Here is a 23,929-nt window from a genome sequence, read left to right on the forward strand (position 1 = left end):
CCGCATGGGGCAAGCCGGAGGGGAATGGAGTGAAGGCTGCTGGACATGGAGGGAGGTGGACCCCTGACCCAAAATCCACAGGATCTGGCTCCCACAGCTGTTCCCCAACACCTGGACTGGCTGCGAGCTGCCACCGCCACCTGGCTCCGACCTCCATCGGAAAACTGGTGGGATGCTTCCCGGCCGAGGCTGGGGGTCCGAGCAGCAGCGACCACCCCTCATGGCTGCGGGCAGAGGGATACCTGCCCGTCCCGTGCTGCCTCCAGGGTGACGGAGCCGCCGCCTTTCACCTACCCACAAATAAACCATTCAAGAGTAGTTCAATTTTTCCTTTTAATGCAAAAAAATAGCCAAACACATCTTCCTTCCCCCTCCCCACCCGCCCTCCCCAGGTGTGTTTCCTTTGCTGTTGTTTTGCTTAATATTTCCAGCCAAGCAGCTCCCTCCCCTCCCAGCCCTCCCGAACCTCCGCAGCTCTAACAGCACCCGGCGCATCCCCCCTTCCACCTTCCCACCGTGGTGGAGCCCAAAGGGACCTCCGGCCACCGAAAAAAAAGAGGGAAAGAGGGAAAACAGCGGGGCGCACGTTATTTCAGCAACGTGCCAGTTCTAATCCTGCCAAGAGATTACAGGAAGAAAGAAGAAAAATACAAAAATAAAACCACCAAACAAGTAGCGACAAGCACGGAGCAGCCCCAGCACACAGTGTAAACAGAAGCTGCCCCAATCCGGAGTCCAGCTCTCCCGGAAAGCAACAGCACAACATGCTTTGTACACCCCGAAAGGTCCCTGCAGCGCTGAGCAGTGAAGGGGGAGGTTATAGTTTTAAGCTCGAGTTGATGTTTTTTTGCCTTTATTCAAAAGGCTGAAGTGATCTCAGAGTCTCCAAGCGGCGTCTGCAGCACCGAGCCTGGCCAGGCAGGGAAAGGGATGGGGGAAAAGTGCCATGGGAAGAGGAGGGATTGGGATACAAGGACCCCGAGACCGGCGAGAGTAGGTCCCAGGGCTCTGCAGCTGGGAAATCTGGACAAGGGAAGGGAAAGAGCAAACAAATACAAAAAAATATAGATATAAAAACAATTTGTGTGGAGGAGGAGAATATGGACAGTAAAGGCAGGGTTACTGTCCTCTTCCCCAAAGCAAGAATAATAATAAAAAAATCCCAGTTGAGGTGACAGTGAAGAGTCTGACAGAATTCCCTTCCCTCGGGAAAAATAAAAATACAAATGAGGTACCTGTTCCACCCCAAAGCCGTCCCCCCCTTCCCACAGTCACATCAATGCTCCAGCCACTGGTTATTGTCTCTCTGAAATAAAATATTCGGGGCCAGGGCAGGCCTGGAGCAGAAGCACCATGCGCGCAGCTGGGCCATGGCGCGCTCTCGGCGCCAGGAGCCCTCATCCAGTTCCTCCCGGTTGGATTGTTCAGCAGAGATCCAGTCTCTCCTTGACCCTGCAAACAGGCGGTATTGTTCAGTGCTCCACGGAGACGGAGCCATTTCCAGGTCTCACGTGTTTCTCCAGCTTTTTTGTTTAAAAAAAAAAAAAATGTATATATATATATTATATACAGTACAATGAAAATATCCATGGAAACAAATGGGGTGGCTGGCAAAGATGCTTAACAAAAAAGCCCAAAATAAAACAAGTTCCCAACTCTTCCCCAAACTGACGCTTGCCTTCCCCCACTAGTCCTCCAAGACCACAATCTCCACGTTATGGACCTGGTGCTGATGGTCCTCCACATCTCCCACCACTTTCTCCTCAGTCCTCAGCTCTGTCTCCAGGATCACAGCTTTGCCCTCCGACTCGTCCGTGTCCGCTTCAGGATCCGGTGCCGGGTCGATCTCTATGATGGTCTGCCCGTCGTCCGAGGTGCCTTCCACAGCTTGGATGGTGGAAGTGAGGCCGGACTCCATGGCCACCAGTTCCACGGGGTTGACCACAGCCGCCACGTTCGCCAGGGCTCCGCTGTCCTGCATGGCCGCCGAGCTCAGCAGCGCCAGGCTGGAGGACGGGTGGAGGGTGACTGTGTCGGAGGAGCTGGTCTTGGAGGAGGACACCACGGTGGCGTATCGGAAAAGCTGGGAGCCAGATGGCAAGGTATGAACAGTCACCGGGCTGGAGCCTTGGCTAATAGTTGCCACCGGGATGTTGCCCACGGAGAACTGCTGTCCGACAGGCGCGATAGCGATGGGTGAGATGACCGTGAACTGAGGCTGCTGGATGGGGGTGGAGGGGCTGAGGACGGTGGCGGAGGCTGGGCGCTGCAGGCGGGGTCTCTTGGGGGGCTTGGGAGCGCTGACGGGCATCAGCACCACGTTCTGGATGGTTTGGGACTTTGCCTTCTGGTCCTTGGCAAGTTTCTTCTGCTCTTCCAGCTGCCGCTCCAGTTCTGCAAAGAGAACGGCTAAGCAGTGCGTTGGGCTAGGGCCAGCATGCTGCAGGAGCTCCTGGGGACTCACGGGCTCCATAAATAACCGTTACACCCCACGTTTGCGACAGGAGGTCTCCTAACCACCCAGTCTAGCATCATCTTAGCATTTCACTCAAGATCAAACTGCTCTGAAGGAAAAGGCCAGATTCTCCTGCCACCCACACAGACCGGGTCAATGTTCTGCACCTGCTCAGCCTGCTTTGGCCAGCTGTCAGCACCTGGATAAGGAACAGGCGATGCGGTATAGCAGTTGGCTACTCCTACTGATGAGAAGATGGGCATTTCTGCTCCCCAGGCGAGACCCACCTACAAGGGAGAGTGGACAAACCTCTCCAGGCGGTAGGAACCACCTCCTGAGCTTGGCTGGGTCCCCTCCCCAGGAGCTGAGCACCTGTATTGGGGACAGGGAGCAGGACTGCCTGGGTCAATGAAACACCTCCCACAACCCTTGTCTGTGTGAACACTGGAAGTCAGAAGTAGCACAGTAATCTCATTTATCCAGGGCAGTAGGGGACTAGGACATCCCAGATAAGAACAGGTCCTACAGACACAGTGAGGAGGGAGACAAATCCAGCAAGCGGCTCTGGAGAATCCAGGTCAGGTTATTGGCTTCAGCTCAGGGGAAGCTGTGCAAGACACCTGATAGCTCCATGCCAAGACAAGCATACAACTCAGCACCCCATAGACAGAGAAGCTTATTAGCTCGGGCACAGCACAGCACTGCCCACAGCTCGGATGACCGCCGAACAGCTCTTAGCTAGCAGCACCTATTTCCTAATACCGACAGAATCGGACTCGCACCCCCAGCACCCTGGCTGCAGCAAAGGGCACAGACTTTGGGCTGTTGAATGCCCCAGGTAACTGCTCCCTGCGAGGCAAGGGAGAGGAGAAATTCCACTCAAGCCCTAGGATGAAAAGGGATTGGGATGCATTTGTTTTGGGGCAGCATGTATTGAACAATAACCGAAATATGGTTCACTGGGGGTTATGTCAAAGGAAAGTCACATCAGTTCCCAAGAGCAGCAGCAGGATGAGAAGCCTTTACTAAGCACTGACTGTACCTGCCAGTGTGTAAAGAAACTGTTCCTCTCCTTGCTCTGTCTGGTTTTTCCTGTTGTCCAGAACCTTCTTGACTGTGTCCATTAGGCCAAATGTGTGGGCAACGTTGTTCAAGACAGCAGCATCTGCAAGGAAAGTGCATGGGGATGAGTGCCTAGTCCCACACATGGGACTTGGTCACGTACTCAAAAGATGCTCGTATTACACCAAAAATTTTCTGCTGCCTTTTGTAAAACTATCTCTGTTCTTTCACATGGGCTGGCTGACAAGGGCAGACCCAGGTCCCACATCCTTCTGACATCCAAGGACTAAATAATCCCATTCACATGACAAAGAAAATGAAACAGAGATGTGTCACCCAAGCAGCTCAGAATTGCTGCAAATGAAAGCATAATTTGCAATCACAGAGATACAAACGAGATCTCCACCTACAAATCATCACCCCATGCTGCTGACAGTGTCATTAACATGCCAGCTCCACTGAAAGCTGTGCAAAATTTCTATTATAATCCACTGACTTCAATCACTCACAGCTTCCAAAAGCTGCCACCTACCAGACACAAAGATCCGCCAGCCCAATGCTAAATTAGAAAATAAAAAAAATATCCTGGGTAAAATGAAGTTTGTGGCTACATGGATGTTCTCTCAGCAAGAGCATCAACAAGAGGTGCTCTCAAACCCTGTGCTCACAGGGGCATGTGCTGAACTGGATTAGGGAACTGATCCAAGTTAAAAATAACCCTAAAGAGGCGAGGGGAGTTATTTTTAACCCAGATCAGTTCCCTCATCTGGTTCAGCCCCAAAACCAGGTTTTCTGGCACAAGTGAAGACAGAACGAGAAGTGAGGGGGCAGGACCTGTTCAAGCCTGCACTGTCACGGAGAAAAGTGTTTGACTAACTCTGGTCCGAGAAGTGAATCTGGGCAGGCTTTCATGAGGGCCAGGAGCTGAGGACAGTTGCCCGATGGTGTCAGCAAGCTGCCAGGGTTATTTTGCTCAGGGAACACGGTGGCACGTTGTGTCCTTGTGCCCTGCAGTGGTGTAACCAAATGCACTTCACAGTCGGGCAGGCTGAGACCACACCCAGACCCAGCTCCCCAGCTCAGCTACTGAGTGGTAACTCGCTCGCCATCCTGACTCAACAGCTTTAAACGATGGGGATGGACCCTTGTCACTTTTTTTGGCCAGCAGCTGCCCTTTTCAGCATCCTTCCCCACTGCAGAGCCAGCGGCTGTGGCTCACAACCTACCTGTCATCTGGAAGGGAGACTGACCCAACCTCTGCTGGACGCCTCTTAGGACTTCTTCTATCTCCTTCTGGATGTTGCACACAACCTCTTCCATCAGCCCCACATCAGCTATTCCTTTCCAGAACATCAGCGTGTCCTCTGTCACAAGGAGAGGGAAAAAGAAGTCAACACGTACAAGCATTTGGCATTTTCCCCCACAAGGCTACCTTAAACCTTTCAGGCAAGAGTAAAGTTGCAAGACGACTTCTAATTTGGCCATTGGGGTGGACATGACATGCAAAAAAAAAACCCAGAAGAAGAAAAACAGACCCAGACAGCAAATCAGTAACATGTTTTCAAGCAGCACCATGACTTCCAAGGCAACATTTCATTGCCTCTGTTCATCTTTGCAAGATGCAGAGCTTAAAATTTTTGTTTGAGGAAATTCTGCCTAAGCTTCCGTACTGATCCTAAGAGGGAAGGCAAGGCACTTCAGCCAGTGAGACGCAGCCAAGCGAGCTGACAGGGTACTAACACGGGGTACTAACAAGACACTGCTCACTGATGGTTTCAGTCTAGCTTCAGGTTGGCAGGTGTTTACACCCTTAGCATGAATAAAAAAAAAAAAAAAAAGCCCCTCACTGTAACTAGTAGCAACTGATCTGGGGGATCATCCACCAGCCACAAGGCCAGGGCTGAAGTCCCCCTCTGCCTGCAGCAGTGAGGAGCTCCATTTGGCAGGGACCCTGCATGCCTGGGAAATGCTGGGATAGCCAAGCAGCTGGGGGACATCTCTGTCATTGCCTAAACTCTCCTTATTTTCAGGATTTCAGTCTCCAGAATGTAACAGGCGAGGGGAGAAGAAAACACCCAACAAGCAGCCTGAGCTTACCCGAGATCTCATCCGTGTCCTTTTTCATGCCTTCCTCAGTGGCCATGGTGACGGCAGCCGTCAGAGCCGAGTTCCACTCAATCCCCTCCTCCATGCTCTCCTCTGACAGCGCGATCTGGGTGATGCTCCCTGCCAGAGAGGCAACGTCAGCTCCCTCTGCGGCACCTGGAGTACCAGCCCTGAATCCCTGCTTTGCTTTCCATCCCCTTCACCCCTCCCAGGCTCTTTTTTTTCACTCTCGTGGTCAGGTTATTTGTGCCTGGCTTCTTTCAACCAAATTAGCTAAAAGCAAATATTAATGCTTCTCATTGGAACTGTGGTTGTGAAAGGCTCTGGGGCTTCTGGAGGGAAAACCACGTGCCCTCCAAAAAGCAAACTGGAGTCCTGGCATAAAAAGATCAGAAAGGGATCAGAATGAAGAAGGGAACAAATAAGCCTTGGCCCACCCACCCTTCTCCCCTTGCATCATCAACAGGGAGCTCTGCGCCCCAGAGATGCTCTGATCTCTCAGGAAATGATGGGGTCAGGGTCCAAGCTGGTTTATAAAAAGGAAACGGATCTGACTCAATCCTAAATTTCTGGATCAAATTTGGGACTAAGCCAATCTGCAGCCACTGCAAGGTTTTACCATGTGCTTTCCAGGAGATTCTCCTTAGCCTATGGACAACTCTGGCATCTCACCCACCCAGGGCCTTAGAGAAATGTAACCTGCCCAGCTGAACGATGCAGTATGGTTGGGAGTAGTCTTCTCCCTTAACCTTAGCAAAGAGATCACTTTCTGCTCTGGAGCACAGGATTCGCTGAGAATTTGCAGTTGGAATGACAATCAAATCGTTTCCAGCCATCATACCCCGTTCATGGATGTCCAGGTGATGTGGAGCAGGCTGCTCCGGAGGAGGTCAGCATCCCTAAAGTCATTCCTGAGCATTAGCCCATCTCGTGCCTTTGTAATAGACCCTCAAATAGGAAAGACATCAGAAAACACTGTGTGAGCTCTCTCAGGTGTTTGCTCACATGGTGACCCCAGAACAGGGATCCTTTCAAGGTGAGCCTCCCCTGGCTCCCAAGGCTGCCTCTAGTCACTGCTTAACACCAGCTGCTTTCCAGCCCTCGCATTACTGCAGAGCAGATCACCCTGAGAGATGGTGCCGAGACCTCTCTGAGCAGACAGGAGAAGCATTTGCCTTCCCAGAAATCAGAGCAGTCTCCTAAACGGTGGGACTGCCCTGCTACGCCTGGGGAGAAGGTGTAAGGTGTGCATGTGTGGGGTCAGCCTGATTTCATTAGTCCACGGACGGTGAGGAGTGTCAGAGGGCAACTCCTGTGGCATTGCTAACTGGTTTCCTACCGTCAGCTGATGTAGGAGTCTGCACCACGCTCTGCTGCCCCGGCACCGGTGCTCTGGCGCTGCTGATGAGGAGATCAAACTTGGTGCTTCGACAGGTGTTGGTGCAAACTTTGTCGTGCTGGTAGAAGTCAATTTGCCCCGAATCCATCATCTTCCTGTGCAGGGAGTGGGGAGAGAACCAGGCTCAGCTCAAATCTCAGCCTGAAGACAAAAGGGAGTATTCCACATAGGAATGCTACAGCCATGGGAAGGACAGAGAAAGGGAGACCCAGTGCCACTCTGCACAAAAAACATCTCCTGCAGGGCTTTCAAATGGCAAATACAAGCCATCCCCCAGCTTCACATACAGGGCTCCACCCCTTTTCTGCCCCCACCAGGTCCCCCAGGTGAGGCCACTTCTGTACAGGATGAGGAATCCTGCCCCTCAGACCATGGGGCCAGGATCTCTGCAGGCTACTGGCCGGGTAATGTGAGCTTCCAAGAGATGTCCTGGGGACTGCAGAGCAGACAAAACGCCAGCTCGGGATCATGCAGCTGCAGTGACAAAGCCCTGAAGCTGGACAGAGTCAGATACCTCAGCATGATTCCTCCGAGGCGAATGGCTCTCTTCCAGTCCTTTAGGGTAGACTTCCCAGCCAGGTGAACAAAATGCTTCGGGCTGATCAGTTGGTCATTGAACTGACAACGAGATAAACAAAGGCTCAGCAAACAGGGTAATATCACTTCAAAAGACTGTATTGGGACACCCAACACAGCCAGTCCACAGCTCGTCTAAGCCCCCACTTTTACCCAGAAAGAGGAGCTGCTTCTCAAATTCCTACCAGCTTTGAACCCTTCAGTGCAGCAAAACTTATAACTCCAGAACAGGTATCTTTGCAGAGATGACCTGCCAGCCATTGGCATTCGAACCACACAGCTTTAGCCAGGAACAGCCCTGAAGGCTTTCATATGAAGCACGAACCAAATTAGCTCCTTCTGTGAGCATGTACAGTCATCTTGCAGATCATCACAGAAGACTCCCGTTACATCAAACAGCCGAGCAACATCTAGCTGACACAGGTATTCACTCAGGCATCTGTTCTGTCCTGCTCCAGTGACTAAGATAGTTCCCATTGAGGGTCAGCAACAGAGCACTCTCACCAGAGCAGCACACGGGGACTCAGCCTCAGCGCATCAGCTGTTACATTACCACACTCTCAAGTGGAAAAAGTAACAGCAAGATTTCTCTTGATGCAACCTTCTCACTGAGGGAGTGACAGGAGTGGAGTATCAGGACACCGGGGGAAACAGACAAGGAAGAAGAGCTCTGGCAGATCTCAGTATGCATCCCCTGCCTGCCTTCAGCTCCAAGTCCCTCATCAAGTGCCAAATACGACTCTGAAATACAACATGGGTGATAGGCCTTCACTCCTTAACCCACTCTTCCCCTGCTTCTCCTCATGCTAAAAACAACTTTAGCACTAACAATCCAGCACACTGCAAAGGCAAATTTTGAAAGATGAAATGCAAAAATAAAGTCCTGTGGAGGTCAAGTGCCAGACCTTGAGAGCAGAGAAGGAATCCACTGCGAAAACTCCCTTACCTTTACACACTTGACATTAATTCCGGGACAGACAAACTTCTTCCAGAGCAGGATGGCTTTGCTCTCCCCGCAGGTGATGGGATAGGCGATCTCGATTTCCTCGTTCGTTTCAATGGTGCTGGGGTCTGAGAGAGGAAGGGGCGAAAATGAAACTTTCCACCCAAGAAGCTCAAATCCCACGAGGCAGGAGCTGAAAGCTCACAGGTTGCGAGACCTACACCGAGGATGCCAAAAGAAGGACCGTTCCCAGTCCAGGATCCTGCCTTAGTCTTCTCCAATTACTAGCTCTAACTGCAACTGTCATCTGCTTTTTAATATAGCAACACTCAAAATGAAGCTCATCTATCAGGAGAACATGGGATCGGAAATCCAACAAATCTGTAAGGGGGGGTGGTCAATGAGAACAATCTTTGTGGAAAGCACAGATATCTCTGATTTCTTGGAGCTCTGGTATCTCTTTAGCAGAGATATCAGATATTTACTGATAATATATTCTCTTCACACGCAGAGTTTCTGCTAATACTGCCAAAAGACCCACACCCACACAAGGAAGCAGAACACTAGTTAAGATCTAGTGACAGCACCTAATGACAGGAGCCTTCTCCCACATACTCCTCAGGATGGCAGGGAGCACTCGGAGCCCACCTGCTCGGTTCTTCTGAACATCCAACCCAAACTGTCAGGCTGTTCGTTCAGCAAAGAGCCAGCAATCAGAGTCTGATGCCTCAGCCAGCGCAGACACAACTGCCATCCTTATAACCATCATTCCTGCCTGCTAGCGTCACACACCAAGTCTAGGGTGAAATCTCGGCTCCCCTGGACCCCGTGGGAGCCCTTACCATTCATTGCAGGAGAGCCAGGATCTCAGTTCCAGGACTTTGAGACCAAGCAGTAACAGCAGACTCTTAGTCCAGAGTATGCCCAGCCCCTGCACCCACATCCATGCCTGGGAAACAGCATCTGCAGGGGCAGAGCCAGAAGGAAGCCCAGCGAACTGGAGACACCAGCTCAACGGCGACCAGCCCTGAGGAGGGGATTCTGCCCACGCCAAGCGGGAACTCACCGATCCCTTCTTCTAGCTTGTGGATGGTGTGGGTTTCGACGGCCACTACGGCGGCGCTGGCCTCAGAGCCCTCTTGGTAAATCCTGTTGTGAAAGCAGCCATCCATAAGCAAACTGTATAAATCATGGGAAATTAAGATTCATAGCATGGGGTTAAAAATTCAGTTTGTTTCCTTCTTGCCTGTCCTCCAGGGACATGGATTTCATTTGATACAGTTTGTCACAGGCATTTTTTTGGCACATACAAAAATACGATAATAATCCCAAGGACCAAAACACGCAGAGGCGTTCCCAGTCCTGTCATTGCACCCTCCACATTGGCAGCGCCACTGAAGCAGCTCTGCAGCGCACTTCCCTGTGCCTTCTCCTCTGGTTTCTGATACAGGCAGTTACCCACGACAACAGGAAGCAGAGCTCAATGCCCCAGGATTTCCCTTCCAGCCCTGTGTGACACTGCAGCAGGGGTGATCACGCAGGGAAGAGTCACTGTCAGGCCTACAGCCACCCTGCTCTGCGAGTATTATCAAACTGGAACCAGTATATTTACGTCCTGATTGATCCAGAGTTAAGGTGAAGCGCCTGGTGGCAGCCACTTCTCCGCAGCAGCTGCCAGGGGACCACAAAATTCCCTTCAACATCCCAGCTTCATTGTCTTTTAGAGGAGGATTATTTTAGGGGAAGGCTGGCACAGAGGCATATGCGGATCTGGACCCATGGGCACAGACCACCACGTACAGCAGCTGCAGTGTGGCAACAACCCACCCTGGGGCCAGAGAGGAAAGAGGGAGACTGGGAGGATGCGTGGCCGGGGCAGCACCGCGACCACCTCGCTGCTTCCGCACTGCCACAGCCATCGCCGGGCTGCTGTGATCCGGAGATAGCATCGTGCGGACACGTCCCCGCAGGACAATTTCAGTCCTTGGAGGCCCCGTGACAGCGACACACACAAAAGCTTTTTTGCCTTGTATTTTTCTCTCTACCGTGCGTGGCACAAAACCGACGCAGACCTGGAAAACGCAGCGACACTTGGTCCCCGCACCACGAAAACCTGCAGAGAACCCCCCCACGTCCCACCCCGCACCTCCCAGACACACCAATACCATCCAACTCACCCTTGCTGCACCGGCTGAAGCTGCAAGATCACTTGGGTTTTGGTATCCTCCGGGTTCTCCCCTTCGTTTCCGTCACTTGGTACAACCACCACATCACCCACAGGGACGCTCACTTCGGCATTCGCCATCTCTCACATGAAGCCCGGCGGTGGCAGGGTGCCGCGGTGCTGCAGAGGGCAAAGCAGAGGCAGGTCTGTTCCGCGGCAGCACCGCTGCCTGTGCAGGGAGAGGGACAGGCAGCGGCGTGTAAGCATGATCGCCCAGTCCCCTCGCAGCAAAGGCCGGGCTAGCGGGGACCGAGGGGCCGGCAGAGCAAAGCTCCGGTTCCAAAGAGGGGACCAGGCATTTTAAATTCACCACCAGAGAGAGATGGCAAGCGCCTGTCAACACACAGGAGGATTTCTCCTCCCCTCTTGATCACGATAGCTGGGAACATCTCATCCAACGATACAAAACCGACAGAGGCAGATCCCCCCAGTGCCATCCCACTCATAACTTCCCGAGCCGGCAGCAGCCGGCGGCTCTCCCCGGCCCCGCAGGCTGACACCGGCCAAGCGAACCCGCACTGTGGGTTTTGGCGAGAGCACGAGAAGGTTTTCCGAGCTTCTCCCCCTCCGGCTGGCAGCGCTTCCAGCCGCCCTTGGGATGCTCTGATCCCTCGCTACCAGGAACGTGCCCGGGACCGACCCTTCCCGCCGCACGCGGGCTGCGGAGAAGCCGGTATTCCCGGCGGCAGAGGTGCGGTGTCACAGGAGATCCTCACAGGGGGGGTCACCGAGCTGTTCCCTACCGCTACGCAGGGAGGAATAAAAGTGGTTTTGTTACTGCCGTGGGGCTGGAGTTCAGCCCCGTGTGCCAGGCGTGGGTCAGGGTCACCCCCCCCCTCCCTCCCCCCTGGGGGTTTAGAAGCTTTTGGGGAAGCGCTTGTGTCCAGAGGGGACCGCAGGTGGGTGACGGTGGGCTGGGTGGCCCACGGCTGGGACAAGCCAGGGGACGTGCACCCCCCCCCACGGGTGACTGGGCACAGGCCAGACCCCCCCCTCCGGGGCAGCGCTCCCCGGTGATGCTCCCCCGGGACCCTCCGCGGTGGGACGGCGGCGGGGCCGCGGCTTCCTCAGGATTTCCGGCATGGCGCGGGGGGGGGGGCACCGCCGGGAGATGGAGAAACCACGGGGGTGACCGGTGACCGGCTCCGGCCCGCGGGCCGAGGCCTGGCCTCGGCCGGGGGGGTGGGGGCTGCTAGACGAGGACCCCGGGCAGGGTGAGGCGCCGGTGGGGCCCCCCCAGGGCCGCGGGAGCAGCACGCCCCCCCCCCCCCGGGAGCCCCGAGGCCCCGGTGGGGGCCGCTGGCCCTCGCTAGGCCGAGGGGAGGCCCCGACCCCCCCCCGCCCCCCGCGGCGGGAAGGGGTCACCCCGGAGGGCGGGGGTCGCCGAGGCGAGGGGTCAGAGGTCAGCGCTCCCCACAAGGCCTCCTCCTCTCGGGGTCAAGGGTCAAGGGCGCGCGGGCGCGGAGGGGGGGGGGCGAGACGCAGGCCCCCCCCCCCCACCCCCGGCGGCGCGCGGCGGCGGGGCGGGGCTGCCCGGGGGAGGGGTGTGGCCTTCCCCCCTCCCCCTCTCCCCCCCCCCCTCCCGCGGGCGGACGCAGCGGCGCGGCCCCCCCCCCCACCCCACCCCCCCGCGGCGCGCGACGTCCGCCCTCGCGGCGGCGGCACGTACAGCGACGCGCGCTGGGGCGCCCCCCTCCTCCCCTCCCCTCCCCTCCCTTCGCCGGCGGGCCGGGCCGGGTCCCCTCCCGCCCCGCCCCGCCGCCGCCTGGCCCCTCCCGGCTCCCGTAGCGCGGCGCCGGCCGGCCCTTACCGTCGCCGAGCGGCGAGTCCGGGGGCTGAGAGAAGGGGGAGGGGGGACGGGGGGGGGGAGGGAGGGAAACGGGCCGGGCAGAAGGGAGCATGCGCAGTAGCCGCCGCGGCCTCGGCCGCCAGCACTTCCGGCCGCCGCCTGCCTTAAAGGGGCCGACGATGATCGACGACGGCGGCGCCGTGCTGCCCCCTAGCGGCGGTCGGTGGCACCGCCCCTCGGCTTCCCCCCCCCCCGCGAGGCCGGGACAGGAGTGGGGGCCACGGGTGGGGGGGAAGCGGTACCGGACACCCCTGGCCCCGCCCGGGGGCTCTGTACCCCCACGGCGGGTCCGTCGCCAGCTCCCACAGGTCCTCGCCCGGGGGCATCCGAGACCGTCCGCAGCCCCGCTTCGGGGGCTCCGCGTCCCCTAGACCCTGAGCGAGGTGCCCCCCCCCCCCCCGCCCGGCGTGCCCGGGACCCCCCCCCCCCCCGCCGGCCCGGCCGAGCCCCCGCTCCCCCCGGCCGCGCCGCGCCCGCTCCTTCCCCGCCGGGCGGTGCCGGTTGACTGACAGCGAGGCGGCCCAATGGCGGCGCGGGGCCGGGCGGCGGCAGCCAATGGGCGCGGCGGGGCGGGCGCTGGGCGGCGGGCGCGGCGGGGCCGCCGGCGGCGGCGGCGGCGGCGGCGGCGGGAGGAGGAGGATGCGGGCGGGCGGCGGGGCGGCCCGGGGAGCGCTGGCGCTGGCGCTGCTCCGCCGCTGCCTTCTGCTGGGCCCTCTGGGGCTGCGCCCGGCCGGCGGACAGGACGGTGAGTGGGGATTGCGGGGCACCGGCAGCGGGGGACACCGTAGCGGGACACGGCACCGGGGGTCCCGCTTTCACCGGGGCTCCCCTTCACTCGCCGGGATAGGTCGTGTGCCGCGACCGGGACTGGGTCAGGGATGGGGACCGGGACCGGGACCGGACGGGCTCCCCTCTGTCCCGGGACCGATCCGGGACGGGCTCCTCACTGTGTCCGGACTGGGATCGGACCAGCATGGGCTCCCCGGTACCGATCCGAGTATCTCGCTGTCCCTAGACCGGGACCACACGGCGTCCCCGTTGGCCACCTGCCTCGGTTCCGATCCGGGACGGGGTCCCCGCCATCCCTCTGCTCCAGTACCGGACAGGACGAGCTCCCCGCCGCCTCCACCCCCCCCCCCCCGCATCACCCCGGTCCCGCACCCGCCTGGTCTCCCCGCAGCCCCCGCTCCCTCTGTCCTACCCCGCTCCCGGTGCCAGGGTCCTGGAGTCCCCTCCGTCTGCCCGCAGGGCTTTCCCCGGGAATCCCTAATCCCCAGGGGCCCGACTCTGTCCCAGTTTAAGAGGATCGCTGGAGCTTACGGTGAACAGCTGGGAGAGCTGGGCAGTGGGCTCCATCCTGGGGATGCTGCGGGCCCCAGCAGCATCGCTCTGGGGGGATTTGCACCCGCTGGGGTCCGGGAAGGCCCCAAGGAGACGTTCAGGCAAACCTCATCCTGAGAATGTGATTTTCCCTGGCGCCGCTTGTCCTCAACTCATCCGAGAGTGAGGAGACGAGGATGGGACGTCCAAAGCATCGTTCTCAGCGAGGGGAAACTGAGGCACAGGCCAGGACGGGATCACCGGGCGCAGAACCCTGCTGCGTTCCCTAAGTGTGATTTGGGAGACATCTTACAGCGGGTATCCACCGGATCCCAAACCCGTTGGTGGACACGTGGGAGCTCTCCCGGGGCTGACAGCGTGCCAGAGGCGGGAGCGTGCTGGACTTTTCCCGGAGCATCGCCCTGTTGTGTCTTTCCCGCATCCTGTGAGAAAACAAACAAATCCCTGGCAGGGATGGCCCCAGCGGGGGCCCAGCCGTGGCTTCGCCCTCACCCAGCGGAAATCCAGTTTTCCCATTTTTTTGGCAATTGATTTTTTGGGGGGAGGGGGGAGGATGTTCCCGTGGCTGGGAGCAAGTCCGCAGCCCCCCCGTGGCTCTGCCTTCACCGTTCTCGGCCCCTTGGTAGCATCTTCGGAGCCAAATCCCCGGGTGCGCCTGCAGCTCTCAGCTTATCTCTGGCATGCCTGCCCGGCATGCACTGGCCACACTTGGGATGCTTTTACCAAGGGTTTCCTTTCCTGGGATGGGTTTTTCCCAGGATGGGTCCCCCCAGTTTCTCCACACCCACAGGCGTGGAGTTGGAGCGGGGGGGGGGGCCATCCAAGACCCCCAGCTCGGGTGCACATGCCAGGCTGTCCTGGCCAGAGAGGATTTTCCGTGCAGATCCTGATGCCTCTGACCTTCCTTGCCAGAAACTCCCCCCAAATACCCCAAATCTCTCTCCCACTGGCACAGCAGCCCCTCTGGGAGCCACTTTTCCAGCAGCCCCAGGGTCCCCCATGCTGTTACCCCCCATCCAGCCTGTCCCTGGTGCCCCCCCTACAGCCCCAGAGGGCCTGATCCTTCCCAGCTCTGCCATAACGGGGGTCACTGCCCAGCCAGGAGGGAAACGGGATTTATATCCCTGCCCGGGGATAAATGGCCCTGGGTTCGGCCAGCAGCCCATTCCGCAGGCTGGGGAGGAGTGGGCTCTGTGGGGTGGCTGACATCTTCCGCCTCCGGCCCCCCCCTTTTTTTTATCCCTGCAGGATTTTCCCCTGCTGGTGCTTTGTGCCGTCTCCCAGCGACGGCAAGGGGAGCCAAGGCGGGGGCAAAGCCGTGCCCGCCGTCGCTTTTCTTTCTGGCTGTGCCAGGATGATGCTTGGCAGGAGCAGCAGCTTTTTGGGGATGCGGGGGGGGGGGGTTGAACGATGGACCCCCACATTTCCCCTGCCCATGCAGAGGGGGCTGAGCGGTGCTTTTCCCCTTCCCTGCCCTTCCCCATTCCCCAATCCTGCCCCAGCTCCACCAGAAATCCTGGCCGGTCCCTGGCACCGGGTGCTTTCAACTCAAGTTTCCAGGATATTCCCTCGTGCCCGGGGGCGGTGAGCCAGGAGAAAAGCCCCTTTTGTGGTGGGTGCTGGCACCGCCCTGGGGAGGAGGCGATGGGGATGCAGCTGCCCAAGGTCATCCTCAAGGTCAAGGCTGCAGCTGGGGGCTGCCCGGTGCTGTACAGCCCCGTGGCGGGGGGGGGGATATTTCCTCCTTACATTCTTCTGTATCCCCTCAAAAATTGGGGTCCTCCTGCCCTGGGGGATGGAGAGGAGCTGGAGGTGCAGGTCTGCGCTGGCTGGGTATGGGGGAAACTGAGGCAGCTTCATTCCTGGATCCCCCCGCGGACTGTCCCGGATGGGGGGAGCAGCCAGAAAAGCTGCAAAAAAAAAAAAAAGATGTTTCAGACGAGGAAAACATTTGAAAGGGCTGCAGGTGCCCGTGGGGTGTCCCTGGAGCCATGCCAAGTGGGGAAACTGAGGCAGGGAGCAGCCTGGCTGAACCCCCTCCCACCCCGCTCCGGTCTCTCCGCAGGGGACGGCTGCGGCCACACGCTGCTGACACCCCACAGCGGCACCCTCAGCTCCAAGAACTACCCGGGCACCTACCCCAACCACACGGCCTGCCGCTGGCGGCTGCGTGCCCCCCCGGGCACCTCCCTCCTCCTGGCCTTCGGGGACGTGGACCTGGAACCCTCCGAGCACTGCGCCCGCAGCTCCCTGCTGCTCGCCGACCCCCAGGCCGGCACCGCCTACGGTAATGGGGGGGTGGGGGGGTCTCAGGGGAAACTGAGGCAGCGCCTGCCAAGGGGGTGCGGATGGGGCGGGGCGTGTGTGTGATATCACATTATGTGAAGTCCTGGATAAGGAGAATATTGGGAAAAACTGGCTTTTTAGCTGATTTCATCAAGGTTGGGGGGGTATCTGAGGATGGGGGTACTCAAGGACAGGGGTATCCAAGGAGGGGGATATCTAAGGAGGAGGGTACCCAAGGGTGGGGGTACTCAAGGACAGGGGTACCCAAGGAGGGGGATATCCAAGGAGGGGGGTACTTGAGGACAGGGGTATTTGAGGAAGGGGATACCCAAGGATGGGGGTACCCAAAGAGAGGGATATCCAAGGAGGGGGGTACCTGAGGATGGAGGTACCTGAGTACAGGGGGTATCCAAGGAGAGGGATATCTGAGGAGGGGGGTATCCGAGGAGAGGGGTACCTGAGGAGGGGGCTATTGCCAAGCCAGGGGTTGGCACCTAATTGGGACCAGATGCAGCCACCAATTAATTAATTCTGTCCACCCAGCCACTGCCCAAATGGTTCCAGGATGTTCCTGGACAGATTTAATGGTCTTGGAGGGATTTGACAGCATTGGGAGCACGGCGGGTGCTGGGGGAGATGTCTTGGGGTGGGGGGGGAAAGTATCACTGCTGGGGTGTCGATGGGGTAGCGTGGAGGAGCAGCCCCGAGGCCTGGTGAGGGGCAGGGGCTGGGCAGGGGATGCTATGGGAAACATGGGGTGGAAAGAAGCCAGCTTGGATCCACCACTGCTCCCAGAACCGGGATTTTTCCCTGTTCTCCAGGACTTTCACCCTTTCTGGGTTGGTACCCAGAGGGGTGACAGTATGTGAGGTCCCCGGTCCCCATCCCCTCTGCTGTGACCTCGGGGACATGTTTGTCCCCATCTCCCGGGACCCCAAAGCCGAGAGACTGCCTGGCCCAGGCTGAGGGGTCCCAGAGCAACGTGGGAAGGGGAGAACCCCCAGATGATGCTCCCGGGGGGCTGGCGGAGGCAGTGGGGGGCTGGGTACGTGGCCGGGCACCCGCAGCCCCTTTAGATGCCTTCACCAGGGCCGTGCGTGTCAGCGAGCGGGGGGTGATGCAGGGCTGGGCCAGGGTCCCGCTCCCTCGCCTGCGGCTGACGCTGGCCCTTGAGAAGTCCCAGATGTTTTTCGGGAAGCAGCCGGAGCAGGCGGAGGCTGTGGGTTCCCTCCTGCTGACTCAGACCCAGTGTCTGGCGCCCGGGCTGATCCTGCCTGGGGACGTGCCGGGGTCCCCGCGGGGGTGGCAGCCTCCAGCCCACGGCTTGGCCGAGGGGTCCCCAGCACCCAGGGGGTCTCTGGAGCCACCGGCTGGGTGGGCACCGTACCAGACGTGGCAGCACCGCGGCAGCATCTGCTCAGGGCAGCGCTGGCATCTGGCAGTGGGTGGGAAATCTGTGCATGTGTGTCATCTGCATCTTATATGCGTGTCATCTGCATATCATGCAGAGCCCCCATTCCATCACGTCTGTGACCCTGTGACATCCCTGCACGCACGCCCTGTCCCACATCCCCTGCGCTCGACCTCTCAGTTAAATACGACCCAGGCAGGGCGAGGGTGTGGGTGTTGGGGAAACTGAGGCACGGCACGACCCCACGGCGGGGTTTTTACCACCAGCACCATGGGGACACAGGGACACAGCTCCCTGTCCCCAGGGCAACAATGGCATTTGCTTAAAGCACCTCTGGGTGCCCCGAGACCCTGGTGATGGACATGATGCAGAGCAGAGAGATGCAGGGCTGGGGGGTGATGGCAGTCCAGGGATTGGGGCCACCTCTTGTCCCTGGTAGGGACCAGAGATGTCCCCAAGGAACCTGCCTGCCTGCTAAGCCGAAGTTTTAATCAGGGAGATGGAGACTGCAAATTAATTTGGATTAAATGGGGGGATTTAGAAGGCAGCTTCAGCGGTGCCTGTGAAAGGGGAGACGGGGAGGGGATGGGGACATAGCCCCCATTTTGGGGTCCTGTGGGACCACACCGTGCATGCCAGCCCCAGTAGCGGGGAACGTGGTGACAGGCACCCGATAAGGGCTGGTGGCCACTTGTGCTGTCCCAACCATGGTGGAATGAAAAGACCCTGGGGGGGGGGGGTGTTTCTGAGAAGTGTGGGGGGTCCCTGCCCAGCCGGGAGCCTGTCTGTCCCCACCTGGGGATGTGGGGACATCTTGGGGTGCTCCCCCGGGAGCCTGGTCCAGCTCCAACCCCTGTGCATCTCCCCCAGTGCTGCTTGTGGCTGCGGGGGGACAGCATGGCAGCGGGGAAGAGGTGGGGGACGGTGGGGACAGGGTGAGCTGCGAGGGGCTGTGCCCCAGGTCCCCCCCATAGTGCAGATGTAACTGCTCTGGGGCTGGGACCACCCTGGGGTTGGGGCTACCCTGGGGATGGGCCACCCTGGGTGTGGGACCACCCTGGGGCTGACACCACCCTAAGCACAGTCCAAACACCTGAGCCCCCCTCCCAGACCTGGTGAGGGCTGCGCCAGGGGAGGTGACACCCCGGGGTCTGGGTGCCCGCGCCTGTCCCCAGGGAGCCCCAATCTTCTCCACGGCCCCGTCCCTGCCGGCAGGGCCATACTGCAGGAACGCCGGCCCCGCCGCCCCGCTCCTGGTGACAAACTCCAGCACCGTGACCGTCCTGTTCAACAGCACCAGCCACCGCTCCGGACGAGGCCTCCTCCTGTCCTATGCCACCTCGCAGCACCCAGGTAGGGTGGGAGCATCCCCCAGGGATGTGGAGACAGCCCCCCGCCCTGGCTGTGTCTTGGCCCACGGCGGGGGGCATGGCCAGGGGTGGAGGGAGCTCCTTGCTGACCCCAGGGTAGGCTCCCATCACCCCAAGCTCCTGCAGACCCATGTTCTACCTGGCTGGGGGCACAACATGGGAGACCCCCAGGCTACCCAGCCAGCTGGGACCCCCAGGTCAGCTGGGACCCCAATATCAGGCAGAGCCGCTGGCATGGGGCCGATGGTTGCAGGGACTGAGGGGCCATCCCTCCCTGCCCCTCTGGGATGGGGTGCAGTGGGGCAGAGGCGAGTGGGTGGGGGTCCCTCACCCTGGGGTGTCCCTCACCCTGGGATGTCCCTGCCTTGCAGACCTGGTCTCCTGCCTGGTTCGAGGCACCCACTACACCCAGGAGCACGTCAGGTGAGTGGCCAGGGGGCGTGAGTGGTCCCCACTTTGGCATCCCCCGCCCCGGCATTGCTGCCGGTCCCCATCAGCCCCGGTTTCATCCCCATCCCTCTCCCGGGTGCTCAGGCTGCGCTCGCCCCAGGGCTCCTGGGGTGCAACCGAGGTGGGATGGGGAGCAAAGCAGGTGTGCAGAGGGGATTTGGATGGGAGCGACTCCTGAACCCCCTCACCGTGTGTTTCAGTGTGTACTGCCCCGCGGGCTGCAAGGACATCGATGGAGACATCTGGGGCAACCCGAGCCAGGGCTACCGGGATGTAAGTGCAGAGCCCGGCTCGCCCCATGGGGCACCCTGCTGCGCAGGTCGGCACCCATGGGTGCACCTCCCGGGGACGGTCCCCAGCATGTGTGGCTACTCATTGTCACCCCCCAGCAGACCGCAGGGGATGGGTTTGGCCATGGGGTGCCTGCCCCTGCACCCTCCGGGGGGGTCTGCTCTCACCCCTCCCCTGCTCCCCGCAGACCTCGGTGCTGTGCAAGGCGGCTGTGCATGCCGGGGTGATCGCGGACGAGCTGGGCGGGCAGGTCACCCTGTCCCGGGAGAAGGGGATCACGCTCTACGAGTCAGCCTTCGCCAACGGGCTCCACTCCAAAAGGTGCGCGAGGAGGGGCTGTGGACCCCGGCTGCACCCCACACCCAGCCGTGGGACCCATCCGTGCTGACACTGGGGAACTGCCACCCCTCGATGTCAGAGACCCCCAGGGTTTTTCACCTGGGGACCCCCTGTCTGATGCTCCCCCCTCCTTTCCTCCCTGCAGGGGATCCCTCTCTGAGAAGCGGCTCGTATTCCACAAAGGTATTTTTGCCATTTCCCCTGAAATTAAGCCACAATTTTGGCTGCCAAACGTAGTGCCACCCCCCATACCGTACCCGGTTGGGGGTCCCAGGCTCCCAGCCTGCCTTCTCCCCTTGCCAGCCTGCGGCGATGCGCTGGAGGTGGCCGCCTTCAACGCCTCGTCCTGGTGGCACGAGGTGGACGCGCTGGGCCAGGACCGAGCCTGGGCGGCCGAACGGGCAACGCTCGGCACCACCGGACACTCCTGGGCAGCCGAACCCGGCTCCGAGGCCGCCTGGCTGGAGCTGGACCTGGGTGCCCGCAGGAACGTCACAGGTGAGTGTCGGCCATAGGAGGGGGGACAACCGCTGCCCTTGTCCCTGTGCCACCCTGACCACTGTCCTTCCCGTGGTGACATGGGTGCCAGCCTCACTGACCCCCCCCAAAAAACTGCTCAGACCCCCCCCCATAACTCCCAGGAGGCATTGGACCTCCTTGTGCCATGCTTTTACTGGTGCAAACTGGGATGCAGACAGCACCAACCCCCCGCAGCTGTCCCTGTCCCCCTTTTGTCCCTGCTGTCCCTGCCCCCCCCACCCCCCCGCAGCCGTTTCTGGGACGAACAAGTTAATATTATGCTCTTGCATCTGGTGCCAGCGAGCGCCTTTTGTTCGGCCGGAGCCTGCCGAAAGCGGGGGCTTTGTGCAGCGGCTGGCGACCGCGAGGAGGAAAATGGGGACATTGTCCGGCCGGAGGCTGGAGGAGGGAGGAATGCAGGGCTGGCAGCCGGGGCCGGAGGTTATTGGCTCCTGGGGGCAGAATGGGGGGTCTGACACTCGAATCTGCCACCTAAACCCCTTCCCAGGGCCAGAGGGAACCCCTGGGGGGGTCACATGTCCTGCCCCCCTGGTCCCCTCCCAGCAGGGACTTGGGTATCCCAGAGATGGGGATTATTCCAGCTGGGAAAGCTCTGCCCCATGCAACGGGGCACAGTGGGGCACATGGAGGCCCCCCCAAGCCATTCCCCAGCCCCAGCCCCCTTACTGACAGCAGGGCCCTGCCCCGGGGCTTGGTCCTGCACCAACAGGCATCATCACGAAGGGCTCCTCTGAGCAGTACGACTACTACGTGACATCCTACCGGGTCTCCTCCAGCCGCGACGGGAAGAACTGGAGACCCTACAGAGGCAGCGGTGGCCAGGAGGACAAGGTGGGCATGGGGAGGGGACAACAGGGGGGCTGCAGACCCCCTGCCTGTGGACATTCGGCCATCGGTACCCTCTTCACCCTCTCTGGCAGGTCTTTGAAGGAAACTCTGACAGCCACGGGGAGGTCTCCAATGCCTTCATCCCCCCCATCGTCGCCCGCTATGTCCGCATCACACCCCAGAGCTGGCACCAGCACGTGGCCTTGAAGGTGGCCCTGGTGGGCTGCCAGATGGCGCGGGTCCGTGCGCCCCGGCCCTACGGTGAGCCCCTCCGTGGGAGCTCTCACCCCACACCCCCCTACATCCCAAACGTCCCCCAGGGACCTCTGCCTCCCCATGCACCCAGTGGTGGTCCCACACTCACGGTCTCCGCTCTGCCCTGCAGTGCCCAGTGTCCCCAAGGAGGTCCCCGTGCCCACCAGCCACCCAGCCAGCCGCACACCCATCTCCGGCGTTGCCCTGGATCCGGAGAAGGCAGGTGGGTGCCATGAGGGGGCTGTCCCTGGGGCGCAGCATCATCTTGTGGGTGCTCCAGGCACCAACAGACCCACTCGGGCCCATCCCGTGACAACACGTTGATTTTCCTTCTCTGGTAGCCCCGGGTGGGCTCCTGGCACCCATGGGTGCAGAGGGGTGGGATGGAGCACCTGGGGGCTGATGCTGCCCTCCCTCCCCAGGCTCAACGCTGCTGGTGATGCTGCTCATTGGTGGCTTCGTGCTCCTCTGCTCCAGCCTCCTTCTGCTGGCTTTCCTCTGCCGCAGGAAGAGGTGGGTCCCATCCTGCTCCCCGCTTCGCCCCGGGGGACCCAGCATCGCCTCCCCAAAGCCTGGTGGCTCTGTTCGGCTGCTTGCTGGGTACCGGGGTGTGCAGCCCCCCATGCAGCGGGTGCGAGGAGGTAGGTGGTTGTGGGCACAGGGTGGCTGGGACCCCTCACCCCCATCTCGCTCTCCCCTTGGCAGAAAGCCGGCGGCGGAGCTGAACTGTGGGATCACAAAAGGTAAAGGGTCCCCAGCCCCTCCCCGGGGGTCCTGCTGTGCCTCAGGGCCAAAATCAGGAGGGGTGCAGCTGGTTTAACTGGTGCTGCAGCTGAGCCCTGAGCTGTCCCACCCCTGGGGGCACCAATCTGCCCCCAAGGCACTGTCTGTCCCCAAGGGACAGTATGTGACAACCCAGGGTTTCTGCTCTCTACTCAGGGTACCCCAAATTGGAGTCGAGCCAGGTGTGCTCCCTGCAGAGCCTGCCACCCCCTGGCTCCACGCTGGCCTCCTTCCCCACGGCGGCTGCACCAGGGGACCTCAGCCTGACCCATTCGCCAGGTAACGGGGACATTGGGGCACAAATGGGTGCCTCTCAGCCCAGAGCCGGAGCAGTGTCTCACCCATTGCACCCTGGGGACGCCCTGGGTTGCCCATTCTTCCTCCAGCACCACTCTGGTCGACCCTCATCCTGCATCATGGTCTTGTGCAAAAGGGAGACCCTGGCAGGGCTTATTATTTATCTTTATTATTATTATTCCACCTCAAACACAGGCGTGGGCATTGGAAGGTGGCCGCAGGGCACCAGGACTCCTGCTCTGTGCTGGGGCAGAGGGATGTGCCCGTCCCCGTGGGGTGGGTGTCCTGCCCTGGATGGGTTTTGACATGCCTCTGCCCAGCTTTTCCCAGCCTTGGGGGTCCAGATGTACCTGTTTTTTCCACCCATCCCACCCACGTCTGGAACACCACCATGAGCCCTTCGCCACTGTGGGGACAGTCCCCCCGCTGTCCCCAGTTCAGAGCCCGGCAACCCTGTTGCAGAGTACGCCGAGCCAGACCTGCTACAGGTGAGCCCCAGCAGCCAGACGGGTCCCTCCACCTTCAAGCCTCTCCCGGACGAGGGCTACACGCTGCCGCTGGTCGTGAGCCACTACGACGTGCCGGGAAAATACCACGAGTACGCAGAGCCGCTACCGCCCGAGCCCGAGTACGCCACGCCGTTCAGCGAGCCTGAGCCCACCGGCACCCGCCGGAGCCCCTGCGGCATCACGGGCCACCCTGGTTCCCTCCCGTTGCGGTACGACGCACCACGGCCTGGGGAACTGCCCACCGGAGAACTCCCTCCCTGGGGGCTCGGCGGGGCCTGCACGACCCCCCGGGCGGAGCAGACTGCCAGCCCCGCTGGGGACGTCCCCTCTCCGGAGGGCTCCCGCTTCCAGCTGGGGGACTGTCCCCTCTCACACGTGTACCACGAAGCCTTGTGAAGCTGTGAGGGGAGAGGGGGAGCCCAGCGGCACTGTCCCGGGGTGGGGCGGGGGTACCGTGCTCCGAACGTGAACCTCCCCGGGCGTCCCAGGGCGGGAATCCTTTCTAAGAACAATCAATCCTATTTAAATATATATATATCTGTCTATATACACCTCTGAGCCTTGACACCGCCGCTCACCGCTCCGCAGCCGTGAGTCCCGCCTCCTTCCCCTCGC

The 23,929-nt window shown here is 60.2% G+C and overlaps 2 protein-coding genes across 5 annotated transcripts; one reads left to right on the plus strand and one right to left on the minus strand.

The window, feature by feature from the left end:
* Positions 1-1,537: 1,537 nt before the first annotated feature.
* On the minus strand, positions 1,538-12,598 carry GMEB1 (glucocorticoid modulatory element binding protein 1). Of its 4 annotated transcripts, none has more exons than XM_052811356.1 (10): positions 12,576-12,598; positions 10,719-10,885; positions 9,608-9,690; positions 8,545-8,669; positions 7,537-7,640; positions 6,963-7,117; positions 5,615-5,743; positions 4,744-4,881; positions 3,498-3,620; positions 1,538-2,394 (listed from the first exon to the last, which is right to left on the minus strand). In XM_052811356.1, the coding sequence occupies exons 2-10, from the start codon at positions 10,844-10,846 to the stop codon at positions 1,688-1,690; spliced, it is 1,692 nt and encodes a 563-aa protein (XP_052667316.1). In that variant the 5' UTR covers positions 10,847-10,885; positions 12,576-12,598; the 3' UTR covers positions 1,538-1,687. The 4 variants fall into 4 exon arrangements, with proteins under 4 accessions (XP_052667316.1, XP_052667317.1, XP_052667318.1 ...); XM_052811357.1 differs by lacking the exon at positions 12,576-12,598 and adding an exon at positions 11,406-11,726; XM_052811358.1 differs by lacking the exon at positions 12,576-12,598 and adding an exon at positions 9,384-9,504 and having other exon boundaries at positions 10,719-10,782.
* Positions 12,599-13,208: 610 nt separating this feature from the next.
* LOC128152912 (discoidin, CUB and LCCL domain-containing protein 1-like) lies at positions 13,209-23,817 on the plus strand. Its single transcript, XM_052811636.1, has 15 exons — positions 13,209-13,359; positions 16,021-16,242; positions 18,868-19,005; positions 19,394-19,445; positions 19,673-19,745; positions 19,951-20,084; positions 20,248-20,285; positions 20,406-20,600; positions 21,352-21,473; positions 21,563-21,731; positions 21,856-21,948; positions 22,148-22,238; positions 22,431-22,468; positions 22,665-22,787; positions 23,268-23,817. The coding sequence occupies exons 1-15, from the start codon at positions 13,254-13,256 to the stop codon at positions 23,708-23,710; spliced, it is 2,037 nt and encodes a 678-aa protein (XP_052667596.1). The 5' UTR covers positions 13,209-13,253; the 3' UTR covers positions 23,711-23,817.
* Positions 23,818-23,929: the final 112 nt, after the last annotated feature.

The sequence above is a fragment of the Harpia harpyja genome, chromosome 16, assembly GCF_026419915.1.
Source record: "Harpia harpyja isolate bHarHar1 chromosome 16, bHarHar1 primary haplotype, whole genome shotgun sequence".
NCBI lineage: Eukaryota > Metazoa > Chordata > Aves > Accipitriformes > Accipitridae > Harpia > Harpia harpyja.